At 58.7% G+C, this 14,896-nt stretch overlaps 1 protein-coding gene across 2 annotated transcripts in view; it reads left to right on the forward strand.

Annotated features, from left to right (window-relative positions):
* MCF2L (MCF.2 cell line derived transforming sequence-like) overlaps nucleotides 1-14,896 on the forward strand; it is a 130,548-nt gene that overhangs the window by 25,986 nt on the left and 89,666 nt on the right. Inside the window, exon 1 of one of the 2 annotated variants that reach the window (XM_011933917.1) lies at nucleotides 7,397-7,666. The exons of the other annotated variant lie outside the window; for it this stretch is intronic. Within the exon in view, the coding sequence (XP_011789307.1) occupies nucleotides 7,594-7,666 (73 nt within the window). The 5' untranslated portion in view covers nucleotides 7,397-7,593. Of the gene's footprint in view, nucleotides 1-7,396; nucleotides 7,667-14,896 lie in introns of those variants that run through there. 2 annotated transcript variants of the gene reach the window in all.

The following is a 14,896-nucleotide window of genomic DNA, read 5'->3' on the forward strand; positions in this document are numbered from 1 at the left end:
GACGTCACTGTCTGTGCCGTTGTCTCGGGCAGGGGCTGGCGTGGCTGCCGGCGGAGCGCGGTGCGTGGGACGCCAACATGACGTCACTGCCTGTGCCGTTGTCTCGGGCAGGGCCTGGCGTGGCTGCCGGCGGAGCGCGGTGCGTGCGACGCCAACATGACGTCACTGTCTGTGCAGTTGTCTCGCGCAGGGGCTGGCGGGGGAGTTCCTCGTGAGTAGCTGAGGTGAGTTTGTAAAAGTGTGAGCGTGGAGAAAATATTGGTGAAAATATCTCCAGACATTTGGATTCCCCTTTGGTGAGCTTTCTCGTTTCTTCCCGCTGGTCAGGGATGTGGCTGCTGGAACAGCTGGGCTCGGTGACCAGTGTGCCCAGAGCCCGGAAGCCTGTGGTGAGGCCGCGCGATGCCCTTCATCCCGGGGAGTAAACCAAGCCCCGAGGGTGGGGCATCCTCCCGGGCACACGCTCTCCCGCCTGGGGTCGCCGCTGCGGGCAGGACATCTGGGCCCCCCGAGCCGTCCCCATCCGCGCTGGTCGGGTGAGTGAGTCGGAAAGACCACCGAGGTTGGGGGCTGTGGAGCCAGCGGGCTGAGCTCAAACCCAGGCCTGCGCTTCCCCTGTGAGCCCAGGCAGCCCTCGACCTGTGTGTGGCTCGGTTTTACCGCCCAGAAAGGGGGGACAATGGCAGCGTCCGTGTGTGCTGGGCTGCGGGGACCTCCCCAGGTTCTGCTCCTGGACAGGCCCCAGGGGCGCTTCCCTCCGTCCCCTCCTCTCCTGTCGCCTTTCTGCACGCGGTGCCGCACCGTCTGACCTGCCTGGCGCTCACGTGTGTCTGCCCCTGCTGCGTCCTCTCCAGGATGCAGCCGTTCGGCGGGCACACCGCGGTGCGGAGACCCCGGGCTCGGCTCGTTTCACATATTCGCTCACGGAGGCTCAGGGTGTCTAGTGATTCTCTGAGGGCACGGAGCTCGTGTCACCCAGCAGAATGGGGACGTAAACCGGGGCTCGCTCTCGAGCCCGTCCGCCTCCTGAACACACCTGTTTGCTGAGCGTATGATTTAGAGAAGGAAAGAGGGTCCGTTTGAGAGCTTAGGGCAGCACCCAGTATACCGTCAGCACTAAGCTGTGTGAGAGCTTAAGGCAGCCTCCAGTATACAGCTGGTGCTCAGTATGTGTTGGCACTGCAACTGCTGTCCTTGCCGTGTGAGCTGCTGCTGGGTGCCAGTGTCTTGGGGCTGCCACTGCTGCCTCAGGAGAGCAGAGAGGAGCTGGCGGCTGAGGTGGGGTCGGTGGCACGGTGAGCCTGCGGTGTTGCAGCTCCAAGGCCTGCTGGCCTGAAGAGTTACCCCTGGGCTGTGCCCCACGTGGGACTGTGCAGGATGCAGGGACAAGTGTGGCTTCTGGGGGTGGAGGTGGGGGGCGGCTGGCATCCTTTCACTGAACCCTTCTTCCATAGGAACGGGGGGATGGGTGGGAGAGCAGATGGGGCCTCAGCTGTTCCTGCCCTCTCCTCCAGACTTTTCTCCTCTCCCTGTGGCATTGGAAGGGTGGGATCTGACTTACCAGGTGAGTGGGCAGGCATGGCCTGGAAGCCAGTTCAGTCCTAGGCATACCCACAGGAACCGACATCCCTACGCAAAGCAGCACCTGGGGGCCACCAGAGAGTGATGCCTGGTGCAGCTTTTATATTCAGCTGAAGCACAGTACGGCCCTGCCCGCACCCCATACCAGACTGACCTTCACCAGATCCAAGCCTGGCGTTTTCTCCCCACGTAGTCCCGAGTTCCCCTCCCAGGGCCCCAGTTAGAGACCTCCCACTTTCTGTAAGCCACCAGACTCATGCAGTCTCCAAGGCTGGCCCAGCCCGTGTCATTTTCTAAGGACATCCTACATCACAAAGGTAAATGGCATTTAAAATGTAGGCCAGGCTTGGCGGCGTGCACCTCTAATCCCAGGAAACTAAGGCGGGAGGACCGCTTGAGCCCCGGAGATCAGGGCTGCAGTGAGATCGCACCATTCCACTCCAGCCTGGGTGACAGAGCGAGGCCTTGCCTAGAAAAAAATAAAGAAAAGGTGTTGACTTTAGAGAGTTTTCGACAAAAGAATTGAAATGTTTCTGGTCCCTGCATCCAGCCAGCCATGGTGACCCTGACATTCCAGGATGGGTCGTCCTGCTCTGGGCTGTGTGTGCAGCGGGGCTGGGACGGGCCAGGCTCGACCTGTGCTGTAATTTTCCACCCAGAAGATCGTGAATGTTTCCCACCACGTGGAACGTCTGTTGGGAAAATGGTGTTCCAGAGTGTGCAGCGCCCTTCAGAGGCCCTGCATCTCCATCTTTTCTCCACGGTATCCGTGCTCCTCAGGTGTTCCCCGCAGACCCGGGAATGCCCTTCTCGGATGCACCCAATGGTCCCAAGACTGTCCTCCTCAAATGGGTTCATGGCCCAGAATGGCGGCTAAGCTCCTGGTGAGCCCTGTGGGTGGAGACCTGGTGCCACCCCTCATCTCTCCTGAGTCCTGATGGTTGGCAGTGCTGCCCACAGCATCCGGACGGGGGCTGTGTTGTGTCATCTGTGCCTGTGCACAGCCAAGCCCCTGCCTGGGATCCTCAGCTGCTTTCTCTGCTGTTGCCACCCCCATGAAACTCCTGCACAGATCCGGTCCCGCCCTCGCTGTCTCAGGTGTGGCCAGGTAGCTGTGGGAGCTGGGCCTGGGCAGGTGCTATGCCAGCCCCGGGCCTCCCTCGCCTGCACGGCTCTCCCAGCTGAGCAGCTGCTTCCCATGAACCAGGGGACTCTGAGATCATCTCGTCCTCATGTCTCTGTCTGGGGAGAGCAACTTCCCAGCTCGGCGGCAGACCCGGAGCCCCAAATTCCCATCGAGAGCCTCCGATGAGTCTTGAGACCACGACCACTGTGGGTCTGGCCCAGGAAAACACACTGCCCTCTCTCGGCTGCACTGAACCCAGGCAGCAGATGCCGTCTGCGCTTCCAGGTTTGTGATGGGGGTGCCGCTGACGCCCCTGTGCAGGGTGGGGGCCGAGGAGCTGGCAGGCAGACTCTCGGAGCAGTGTCACACGGGCAGCTCCTGCAGATACCTGTGTAGACATCCATGTCACCCATAGCCGGGACCCGTGCGTTTACAGCAGGGTGGGGGGCGTGGACGTCGCTGACCCGTGTGTTTACAGCAGGGTGGGGGGCGTGGACGTCGCTGACCCCTGCCCCCGTGTCCACTGTCCCTTCAGCCCCAGCCACCTGGTGAGCCGCACCCTCTGCGTCTGCTGCTACTGAGTGTTTTATTTGACTTAAGGTTTAGCTGTTTGCTTTGTGCGGCGGGTCCCACCCCACAGCCTCATGGCTCCAGACAGGGCTGACCAGGTTTGTAAGATGAACTTGTCGATCCGGGAGGAGGAGAAAGCAACCGCCTGTCCAGGTCGGCCACTCCACCCTCATCCGTCACACCTGGTGCCATCACTCCCACAGCTCCTGGGGGTGGGAAGCGATGGGTCGAGTTCCTGCTGGACACAGGCCCCAGGCCCCCCGGGCATCCCCAAGGTGCAGGGCCCAGGGTGGTGAAGCTCATTGTTCAGATCTGCCGATCTGGGGCTGGCGTGTCTGGTTTCCTCTCCAGGCAAGGAGCACCTTCCTGTTTAGCTGATCCGGCCAGGGCAGGAGTGGGCTCTTGGCTGAGGTGCTGGGCCTGCCCGCAGCAGCGGCTTCCTGAAGCCAGCACGTCAGCTCTGTGCCCTGCATGAGCCCATGTGTGCGGGGCCTTTGTGTTGCACTTCAGTGAGGGCCCCGGGGTCCACTGGGCGCCTGCTGGGCTCAAACTGCAGTGTTCGGGCCACTTTCCATCCTGTGTTCCGAACCCTCACACATAGCACAGCTCCTAGACACGGTCATTCATGTAATTTCTAGCTACATTTGTAAAGCACACACACACAAATAAAGGGTAAGGGCCAAATAAAGCATGAGGTCTCCTCACTGCTGTTCTTGGGAAGGCAAAACTTAAATGTGTAAAAAATTTGGAAAACAGCACACAAAAGACAACAACTAGAAACCCAGGGCCCTGGCGTGTCGGGGAAGGGGGAGCTCAGAGCCAGGCCAAGCTTGAGGAGGCTGCGAACCATAGGCCTGGCTGGGGCTGTTGGGGACATGGGCTGGGGACATTTCTGGAGGGTTCCAGAGGGTCCTGGAGGCCTCACCAAGGAGGCCAGGTGATTGGTTACGTTATTCATGTAGCTGATTGGGCTCCCAGGATGGATCTGAAATCACACCAAAGGGAAGCCTGCAAGAAGTCACAAGAAACGTGCGTTCCTGGGGGACGGGATGGCTGTGTGTCCGAAATGTGCGTTCCTGGAGAACAGCCATGTGTCTGGCATCGACTCGGCCTGGACTTGGCTTCTCTACTGCGCTGCCGATCCCGGGTGTGGGGTCGATTCTGTCTTATGCCAGATGGAGGCCTCTGCTGTAGGTGTGGTTTCATGTGCACTGTCTCTGGCTGAAGGTCCAGGTGCCTGGAACTGCTTTTGTGATTCGGAAACTGGACAGAAACCAGCCTGAGGCCATGCGAGCTCCCACGGCTCTTGGAGGAAAGCTGTTTCCCATCTCTAGCCCCCGCCAGAGAAGCTGCAGGGACGCCTTTGGCCTTGACTTGGTCAGCAGGGAGCTGGAAGGGTCAAGAGCTGTGGGTGGGGAGCCCTTAGTCTCCTGGACTGGGCGAGAAACGGTGGGTGAGCAGCCGCAGCCACAGCGATGAGCCCGGGATGGTTTATCGTGTGTGGTTCGGGCCACGTGTTCCAGCCTCTAATGGGTATTACTGTGATCATCCGCGGCACCCCCACAGACACACAGCAGGGCCAGCCCTTCCTGGAACAGGGCCATGATGAGCCAGTCCCTCCTAAAGATGGCCAGGTCCTCCCTGGCTTGGGGCCAGACCGCCTCGGTCTGCCCTGTGGTGACTGGGGCGTGGCCCCCTTGCTTGTTGAGCAAATCCGTGAGAATCCACCGTGTACCCCGAAGGCGCATGGCCTTTGCCCACCAGAAACTTCAGCGTGACAAGACATCGGGGGCCGGGGGAGACGCACAGAAGAGGGGAGCAGCTGATTTCTCAAGGGCCTTGCATCTGTACCAGGGGCCCCTCCTTCCCCACACGGCGCCCTCTCCTTAGAGGACAGCCTCTGGCACCGTTCACTGTCCCTCTGTTTAAAAACTGAGGCCTGTCTGTGAGAGCGTCCTGTTCAGAACACAGTCCTCTTTTTCGGCTGATCTTTGCTCACTTCATCTGCATCGGCCACTGTGCGGCTGCCTGAGACGTCCCAGCCCTCCGTGTCCTCCAGTGCTGGGACCACCGAGGGAGGAGGTGGGCCTTGGGCCTCGGGGGTCTCTGCAGGCCTTGAGCACATTGTGGGAGGGGTTGTTTGGTACGTGTGTCCCAAGGCTGATGCCTCTGGGTGTGCTTTGCTGTTGGGGGTTGGAAGCTGGAGGTGAGGACGCGCTGGACTGTGCTCAGCTGTAAGAGGACCCATGTGTGGCACCGTGATCTGCTCCTATGCTCCTGCCGGCTGATGATGTAGGAGTTGTGCCTGCAAAACATGCTTCGGACATTAGAGTCGGCCGGGAATGAAGACGCCAGTGTGCCCCAGAGTGGAGGCAGGGCTGAGGTGCGGGTGGTGAGTGGACTGGGAATGAATGCCGCCTGGCCCCAGAGCGGAGGCAGGGCTGAGGCGTGGGTGGCGAGTTGGCCAGGAGTGAAGACGCCGGCAGGCCCCAGAGCGGAGGCAGGCCTGAGGTGCGGGTGGCAGGTGCATCAGCTGGTGCCATGGTGACGGCGTGAGGGGCCGTGGCGCGGTGGCCTCCCCCGGGGCTCGTGTTCCAGGGAGAGCTTATCTGGGATGCATTCTGACGGCAGAAGGTAGGAACACGAGAGATCCCAGACACGAGAGGTCTGGGTCAATGTGCAGAGCCCACACTCGCTGTGGCTCGGGGGCAGCTCACGCCATGGGCACCAGCCAGCCCCAGGTCCAAGCTTACAGGGAAGGACAGCTGGGCTGGGAAGACATAAATAATTACGGGTGGATGTCACAGCCCCTCAGCGGGCGTGAGTGCTGCAGAGGGGCTTACAGAAGTGACTGATGTTCCTGCCCCAGGGATGAGGCTGACTCTCAGAGAACCCAGGTGTGGAGAAAGCAGTGGCCCCTCTTAGGCGTCCCTCCTCTAGGTGTGCGCAGGGTGCGCAGCAGGAAGGGTGAGGTTCCAGACTTAGCCTTGGTGCTTGTCAGTGCGATCATGGCCACAAGCAAAGCGTCCATGGCTGATATTCCCAGAGGCAGGGCCTGGTGAAGCCACACTTTCCCCTGCAGCAAGCGTTTGGATGTGAGGGAGCCGAGGTTTCCAGAGGCAGGAGCCAGGTGTCTGGCATTCGGGGTCAGACAACCCCAGAGCCTGCGTTCCCAGCGGGAGAAGCTGCAGCCTGGAGGGCCGGCTGTGCTGTGCTGTCACATGCAGGGCAGGAGTCAGTGCAGGTGTGAGGCTCTGCGGAGAGAGGCGCCAGTAGAGGCCAGGGCCAGCAGGGACATGGCAGGCCGGGGCCCCACCAAAATCCAGCGTCCCTCCCAGTCCTCCTTGGCTCGGGCTGACTCCAGGACTGGGTACATTCTCAGAAGATGTGCGTCGGTCCCCTTAGCTTCTTGGGTTTTTCTGCTCAAACTCTGGGCCTGGACGAGTGGTCTCAGGTCACCTGGGAGCTCGTCGGGGACAGAACCTGAGTTTGAACAAGTTCTCTGTGGGACTCCCACCCAGGGCAGCGGTGGGGAGCCCCCCTGGGACTGCCAGTTTTCAAGTGTCGTATTTAAGTATCCCCCTCCGGGCCCTGGAAAAGTAGAGAGGCAGCCAGGAGCCTGCCTTCTGTGTTCTCGGTGCAGGGGTATTCTGAGAACAGCCCCTGCTCACACAGCTTTAAAAGGAACTCAGTGACCACGGACAGATGAGAACAGGAGACGCAGCTGCCTCCCGGGCGCTCGAAGGCTCAACTCCCCATGGGCATGTGTTGCCAGGGGCAGAAGGCTCGGCCCCCTGGGTCACCAAACTCTCTGGACAGCTCATTCCTGCCAGCCCAGGTCCCTGCAGCTCTGGGGCTGGCTCAGGGGTTGGGGACCTCGGCCCAGGTCCCCATAGCCTTGGGGCTGCCTCAGGGGATGGATCTCTGCTAAGCATGGCCCCCGCCAGCCCATCCACTCAGTGGATGGGACTTTGGCAGAGCATGGGGCCCCTGCAGGGAGGGTCTAAACAAGCAACACCAGGAACCTGAAGCCTCGCGGGCCGGGGCTCAGCTGTCGCCAGGACTGCAACAGTTAAGCTGCCTGCAGCAGGATAAGTGAGCCGATGCCGCTCCTTAATCAGGGACATCAAATCAGAGGCCCTGGAAGGAGCAGCCTGCCGGCTGCCCTGCAGAGGCCAGGTCTGCGCAGCAAGCGCAGGAAGGTGTGGCGTCCCTGCTCCACAGCCAAGATGGTGCTGGTGCTGCGCCGTCCTTTGTGTGCCCGGGAAGGGCGTTCTAGGAGCCGGGTCAGGGGCTCCTGACTGGCATTGGGCAGCATGACAGTGAGCCGGCTGTCACTGCTGTGCCGGGACCTCTGGGCACTGTGGCTGCTGCTGAAGGCCGGCGCAGGTGCGTGGGGCACGGGTGGGTCCTCGCCTCGCCGGAAGGTGTGGGGCGACTGTGTGGGGACATGGGGCCGGGGTGGACGTTCTGGACCCAGCCCTGTCCTCGGAGGCTGCTGGGGCAGGAGCCTGGGGCTGGGGGATGCCGGGGATGGATGTTGGGACAGGTGCCTCCAAGACGGGAGGAGCCCTGCTCCTTGGCAGGGAAGGTGTGCGCAGGGCTTGCCGGATGGATGGTTTAGGGCCATGGCCCTGGGGTCCCTGGTGAGCACTGGGGCCGCCTCTGCCCTTGGCCTGTGAGGGACCATCTGTGCTGGTCCCGGAAGGCTGGGACCACCTTCCCACTGGCTCCTTTGTTCGAGGTTTCCCATAGACGGGCTATGTGGACAAATGACGGCAGCACCCACGTCTGGCTGGTGGAGAGGCTGTGGCTCCTCCTTGGAGGAGACACCCGGCCACTGCTGTCCCCACAGCGGGGCCACCCGTGGTGCCAGGCGTGACAAGCTGCCCTCTCTAGGCAAATGGGACTTGGGAGGCCCCTGGCCGAGCCTGTGGACCCGGCTGGGCAGCCTCTGTGGTCTTAGGTTTGGGTGCATTTTGTCTGGTCGGGGCTCAGGGGCTGCTGGTCCACACTGGCCCTGTCCTGACAACTGGAGCTTTGGGGCAAGGTCCTTGGAGAAGGGGCCACGTGGGGTGGAAACAGCCTGGGTTTTGTTGATGCTTTTCTAAGAGTGGAGTACTCGTTTTCAAGAGATTTGTCCTAATTATATTTTCCAGTAGGTACTTATGCCAACTACTGATGAATAATTCATAAAATAAGCATCTTTGTGAATTTTATTGAATCAGACCTTAACTACCAATGGCAATGAATAAACATCTAAAGTTTCCAATTTTAAAATAAAGAACTGGCTGGGCACAGCAGTTCACGCCGGTAATCCTGGCACTTTGGGAGGCTGAGGCTAGGAGATCGCTTGAGCCCAGGAGTTTGAGACCAGCCTGGGCAACATAGCAAGACCTCATATCTGAGAAAAAAAAAATTAATAAGCTGGGTGTGGTGGTGTGTGCCTGTAGTCCCAGCCACTTGGGAGGCTGAGAGGGGAGAATCATTTGAGCCCAGGAGGTCAAGGCTGCAATAAGATATGATTGCGCAACTGTACTCCAGCCTGGGTGAGGGCATGAGTAGGTGCAGGTGGCCGCCGGGGTCATGGGGTTGGCTCTGGGGCACCGTGGAAGGCTCCGGGGTGAGCGGGGGCAGGTGGTTGCTTTAAGGGAGGTTATGTCCCCTGGGTGCCCCCTGGGTCTGTACCCCTGATGCCCCGGCCATCCCATCCTGCAGTTCCCTCCTGAAAGACCGGGCAAAGCCAGGGCCACCATGGACAAGAGGAGAAATCATCCTTCTGAGTCCTGACGGCTCCTTGGTCAGCCTCCAGGCTCTGTTTGAGCGTCTCACATCCTCTTAGGGTGCGTTGAGGGAGAAGCATTGTCGGTGCCAGGGTCAGCCGGGCTCAGCCTGGCCTGTGTTCCTCACTGTGCCCCTCCTCGCTCCTGCAGAGGCCTAGGGACCTTTAAGGAACTTGCCATATGTGGGTGACTTTTCTCAGAAGGTAAAATGCAGGGCGGGGCAAGCCCTGCTGGCCTCGGAGGGTCTGTCCTTGGGCCCAGAAGGGGCCAGTTGGGGGAGGCACAGAAGGCCTGAGACACTTAGAGGTCTCAGTGGTACACAGAGAGGTCACCGTGGTACAGTCAGGACTGTTGTTTTTAATTTTAAAGGAAAGAATTCATTATGACGACGGTTTTTGTTCTCCTTTAGGCATTTTTAACATGTGTTCCAGGCAGACCAGGCTGTGGCCCTTCCCTCGTGTCCGGTGCAGGTCACGCCTCCCCCCGGCCCAGTGAGTGGGGAGGTTTGGCTCTGGTGTGACCCTCCAGGATGCAGGTGTCCTCGGCCTGCTGAGTAAAATCACTGCAGGCACAGAGAGGCAAAGCCACGGCCCCACACGTGTGGGGTGTCAGAGACGCCAACAAGCACAGTGGCCACTGGGGGCTGGGGTGGGGAAGCCTGGGAGATGCTGGCCAGAGGACACAGCGTTCCTGTCGTGCCGAATGAATGAAGTCTGGGGTCTGTTCATGGTGGGCCATGGGCTGTTCATGGTGACTGGCTGTGGTCTGTTTATGGTGGCCGTGGTCTGTATGTGGTGGCTGTGGTTGGTTCATGGTGGCCGTGGTCTGTTCATGGTGGCTGTGGTTGGTTTATGATGACTGTGATCTGTTCATGGTGGTCATGGTGGTCTGTTTGTGGTGGCCATGGGCTGTTCATAGTGGCTGTGGTTGGTTCATGGTGGCCGTGGTCTGTGGTGGCCGTGGTTGGTTCGTTGTGGCTGTGGTTAGTCCATGGTGGCTGTGGGCTGTTCATGGTGGCTGTGGTTGGTTTATGATGGCTGTGATCTGTTCATGGTGGCCGTGGTGGTCTGTTTGTGGTGGCCATGGGCTGTTCATGGTGGCTATGGTTGGTTCATGGTGGGTGTGGTTGGTTTGTGGTGTCCATGGTCAGTTTGTGGTAGCTGTGGCCTGTTTGTAGTGGCCATGGTTGGTTCGTGGTGGCCGTGGTTAGTCCGTGGTGGCTGTGGGCTGTTCACAGTGACTGTGGTTGGTTTATGGTGGCTGTGGTCAGTTCATGGTGGTTGTGATCTGTTCAAGGTGGCCATGGTCTGTTTGTGGTGACTGTGGTTAACACTGTATTTGTACCTGAGGTTTGCTGGGAGTGGATGTTGAGTATTCTAACTGCAAAAGGAAATGGCAGCTGTGGGAGGTGACAGTCACCAGCGAGTTTGGTGGTGGCTGTGAACTGTATCAAAAGAGCACGTGTGCACCTTAAATATATACAATTATTTTTCTCAATATAGCTGGAAAAAATAGCCAGAAGCCAGAAGCTCAGCAACTGAGGAGCCAGCCCGTGGCTCCGTTCACAACACCCTGCACAGTGAACAGGGCTGAGTGAATGGGGATGCTTAGCGAAAATCACTGGGCTTGAAGCTCCCTGATGGCTCCAACATGTCCCGTGACTCTGGGCAGCTCCTGTGCAATGTGAGGCCGTGCCCTGCCATGTCCCCGCCTTCTTGCCCACAGGCGTGTCCTGTCCCAGCCGCTGGGGTCTCACCCACCCATTAGCCTGGAAACACGCATGTTGGCACCCTCCCAGGCCTCGTGAGAGCCTCTCCGTAGCCTCACTGTTGAGCCCGTGGCAGTGAAGGTCCCAGGCGCTGAAGCCCATGGCATGGGCTCGGTCCTGGCACTGCCCGCCCTGCAGGCCTGGGCTGCTCACAGCTGAGCCTGACCTTGAACCCCCGCCTTTCAAACGAGGATGATGAGGCTTCCTGCTCGCTAGGTCCTTGCGAGGACTCACTCCGTCACTGGTGCCAGGAGTGAGTAGGAAACCTGTCCTTCTGGCCTGATCCTCCCCCCAAGAGCACAGGGTGGTCCTCATCTGAATCCTGAGGGGGTCTCCCGGGCATGCCCTTGCTCCCTGGAACCCCAGTCATTCCAGGTGCAGCTGCTGGTACAACCCCTTCTGCGGACAGGGGGTCTGTGTGAGAGCTCAGCTGCCTCCGAACAGGACAGGTGCTGGAAGACAGTGGCTGGGAGAGCAGGTGCACCCTGGACGGCCTCCAGGAGAGAAAGGGAGAGATGTATGCATCTCAGTGGGGGATGGTGGGAGACCCTAAGGTGTTCAAGACCCTTGGGTCTGGTATGGAAATGCTCCCTGTGGGTGCCACCAGCCCTGCCCACTCAGCAGTCACCTGAGAACACCCTGAGCATGTGGCCCGGGAGGCGGGGTGTGGGGAGGCAGTGGAGCCGTGGGTACTGTGCAGCAGGTGGGGCTGTGACCAGAGGTGGCAGAGCTGGCAGCCAGCCCGGCCCTCAGGGGAGAGGGTGGCAGGGCCAAGGTCTCTGAACTCTGGAAGGATCTGCGTCCCTCATCCTGAAACCCGGCCTCCTGTGTCACTCAGACAGTGCGCGCTCAGTCACTTTGGTCTCTGGTCCCTCTGCCCCATAATTTTTTAAGTTCTAGCTCAGAAGCCATTGCATGGATGGTGTGACTACGCCCAGCCAGGGCACGAATGCAGCCAGGGCACGAATGCAGCCTGGGCACAAATGCAGCCAGAGCATGAATGCAGCTGGGCACGAATGCAGCCAGAGCATGAATGCACACAGATCCAGGCCCCGTGCAGAGCCTGCCAGGTGTGGGGTGGACGCCGAGGCCCACCTGGCTGAAACTGCACTCAGGCCATTTTTTTGATACCAGGAAACGTTCATAAAAATGCTGGTGAGCAGGCAAGTGCCCTCCTTGGTGACAGACCCTCCTGGAGCCCCCGGCTCAGACACTGTGACCTTGAGAACAACCCCCACGTCGGCGTCACCTGGGAGCCTCACCTCGAGACCTCTGCATCGTGGTTCTGAAATCGAGTGGGCCGTGGCCACCGTGGGGCAGAGAGATAGGAAATGCCTGCCAGAAGATCAAATTGCAATCCGTGTGATTGAAAGATCTCACTGGGCTGTGCTGGCAGTTCTAGAGTGGGCAGCACTTCATTCCATGAACTAGAATGAGAGCTCCAGTGAAGCACAGCCGGCTGTGTGGACAGGGCTGAAGAAAGCGGAAACTGAGCAAACGCGGTTCGGTGGCCTCAGTCACTGTCGTTTGTAAGCTTGGGGAGTCAGCGGGAGAACTGACCGACTGGTCACTTTAGGCGGCTCTGTGTCGTAAGGATTAGTTTCACATTAGGTGATTGCCGGACTTACATCAAGCTTGAAGAAACAGAAGATCCCTGCACACGCGTGTGGCCCAGGCCAGGAGCTGTCACGTGACTAAGTTTGTGCTTAAATGGGTTTTTAGTATGTGTATCTTTTTTTCTTTTCTTTTTTTCTTTTTTTTTTTTGAGATGGAGTCTCACTCTGTTGCCCAGGCTGGAGTGCAGTGGCACAATCTCGGCTCACAGCAACATCTGTCTACCAGGTTCAAGTGATTCTCCAGCCTCAGCCCCCTGAGTACCTGGGACTACAGGCACCTGCCACCATGCCCAGCTAATTTTTGTATCTTTAGTAGGGAGGGGGTTTTGCCATGTGGACCAGGCTGGTCTCGAACTCCTGACCTCAGTGATTTGCCCACCTTGGCCTCCCAAAGTGTTGAGATTACAGGTGTGAGCCACTGTGCCCAGCCAAGTATGTATATCTTTTTGACAGTGTGAAGAATTTATTTAGGCTTGCCTGTTTTAAAGCACCGTAATGAATGTATAATTAAGTTATGGTAAAGTCTTAACCCTTTGTTACAGGGGAACGGTAATGCTGTGAGTGGCCGTGTCTCAGCCCCTGGATTTCAGCAGTCACCCTCATAGGAGTCCCACTTCTGCGGGCAGCTCAGAACCTCCACGTTTTTATATTTAATTTAAAATGGTTAAATTCACTACCGTAACTCATGGAATTAGGTCTTTTTAAAATCTAAGCAAACGGTCTTCAAGACAGAAAAGGTTGGGTAGTTCTTCATCTGTTTGAAGTGATGCTTTCTGGATGGGCCGCATTCTAAGAATGTATCAAAAATGGAAATTCTGACCACCGTTTTGATTGCCCTTTTACGTATTAAACAAGTTGAGAACAAGAACAACAAAAAGAGGGACCTCCGTGACTATGCTGAGGAAGACAGAGCCTGGCCTGGTTGGAAGACTGGCCTCTCCTCTGTCTGCTGTTTTCTCCAAGGTCCGATAACAACCCTTGGTGAGCGTGGGGACTTCATTTTGATTTTCAGTCTGGTCTGTTGGGGCCTAGGCAGGAGCTTGGTCCCAAACAACACACCTACGTGTGCTGAGGGCCCGCTCCAGGGGATTCTCGCGTCCGCCTGCATCAGAGAACCCAGGGCTTTGCAAGCCTGGGCGAGGCAGCGTGGAGAGGGCGGCTCTGGAGACGACCCCAGAGGGGACTGACCAAGTGCGGGCGTGTGTGTCCTCCCTACCCGAGGCGTAAACCGTCTCGCTCCAAAGGGCGTCCGGAGGGTTCTGCAGGGCGGCTGTGCGCTGACTCCTGCACCCCGCGGGGGTGTCCGCCGGCCCCTGGCCCCTGCCGGTTGGTTTTGCGGGTCTGAGATGACACCCCCGTGGTCGGGGCGGTGTTTCCCGATCACCACTTCCGTTGACCATCTTTTCTGGCCGGGCCTTTTATTTTAAAATGTGTAAAGGTGAAGCTTTCTGAGATCAGAGAAAGATTATTTAGTGAGCCATGGGATTTAAGTCGCTGTGTATGTGACATGAAATATTTATACCTAACCCACTAGCAAATGGCTCGTTAAAAATATTTGAGATTTAATGTAAGTGAGAATTCTGCCAACCACGTCAGGATAAACCTTGAGCGTCGGGAATGCAAAATCAAACAGACCCTTTAACCCACGTCACAAACAGAGGTGTGGACGCTCCTTTTGTCCCCATGGCAGGGATGGGGCGCTGGCCCCGGGGTGTCCTGGTTCTCCTCCCTGACCCACATGGTGTCAGGAGCTTGTCTGGAGGGGACGGGGACGCTGGCCTCCTGGGGTGTCCTTGTCTGAAGCCTGTGGTTCAGGCATTCTCCTCCCGGAATTTAGATTTTGTTCAGATTTTGCGGCCTGCCTTTCTTACTGCCCTGCTCTGCAGCCCTGCCCTTCCTGGCTTTGGAGATCCTCACGGAGGGGCTTGGGGAAGGCCTCTGGCCGGACGATCTGGTGATGTGATCCCCTCGGACGTTCAGCCTTGGACTTCGAAAAGGCACGACTGTCCCGTCCGATGGACAGGATGCAGAAGCCTCTGGGAACGGGCTTGTTGCCAGAATAAATAAAAGGAGACAATTGGCAAAAGATGGGCTGGGCCCCACGGCCCCAGGCTGCTATGTGGAGAGCCTTGTCCCCTCCTCTGCCCACGGTCACCAGTGAGCACCAGAGATGGGCTTTCCTCCCTCACCTGGGCCTCTTCCTGCTGCCAGGAGCTGCCTTACTGCCTCCACCTGTGACAGTCCACCCCCCACACCTCACCGGTGGTGAGAGGGTTTCCGGGGCCCCACCCAGCTCCACCTGTGACGGTGTACCCCACCCCCACCGTGAGAGGATTTCCGGGGCCCCCCCGGCTCCCATCCCCGTCTCCTGTGTTCTCTCTGCTGCTTGTGAGGTCACCTGGGCTGGAAAGGGTGCCCGGGATGCTGCTCAGACATCTCAGCTGCCCTCCCA

Source organism: Colobus angolensis, unplaced genomic scaffold, assembly GCF_000951035.1.
Source record: "Colobus angolensis palliatus isolate OR3802 unplaced genomic scaffold, Cang.pa_1.0 Scaffold13, whole genome shotgun sequence".
Taxonomy (NCBI): Eukaryota; Metazoa; Chordata; class Mammalia; order Primates; family Cercopithecidae; genus Colobus; species Colobus angolensis.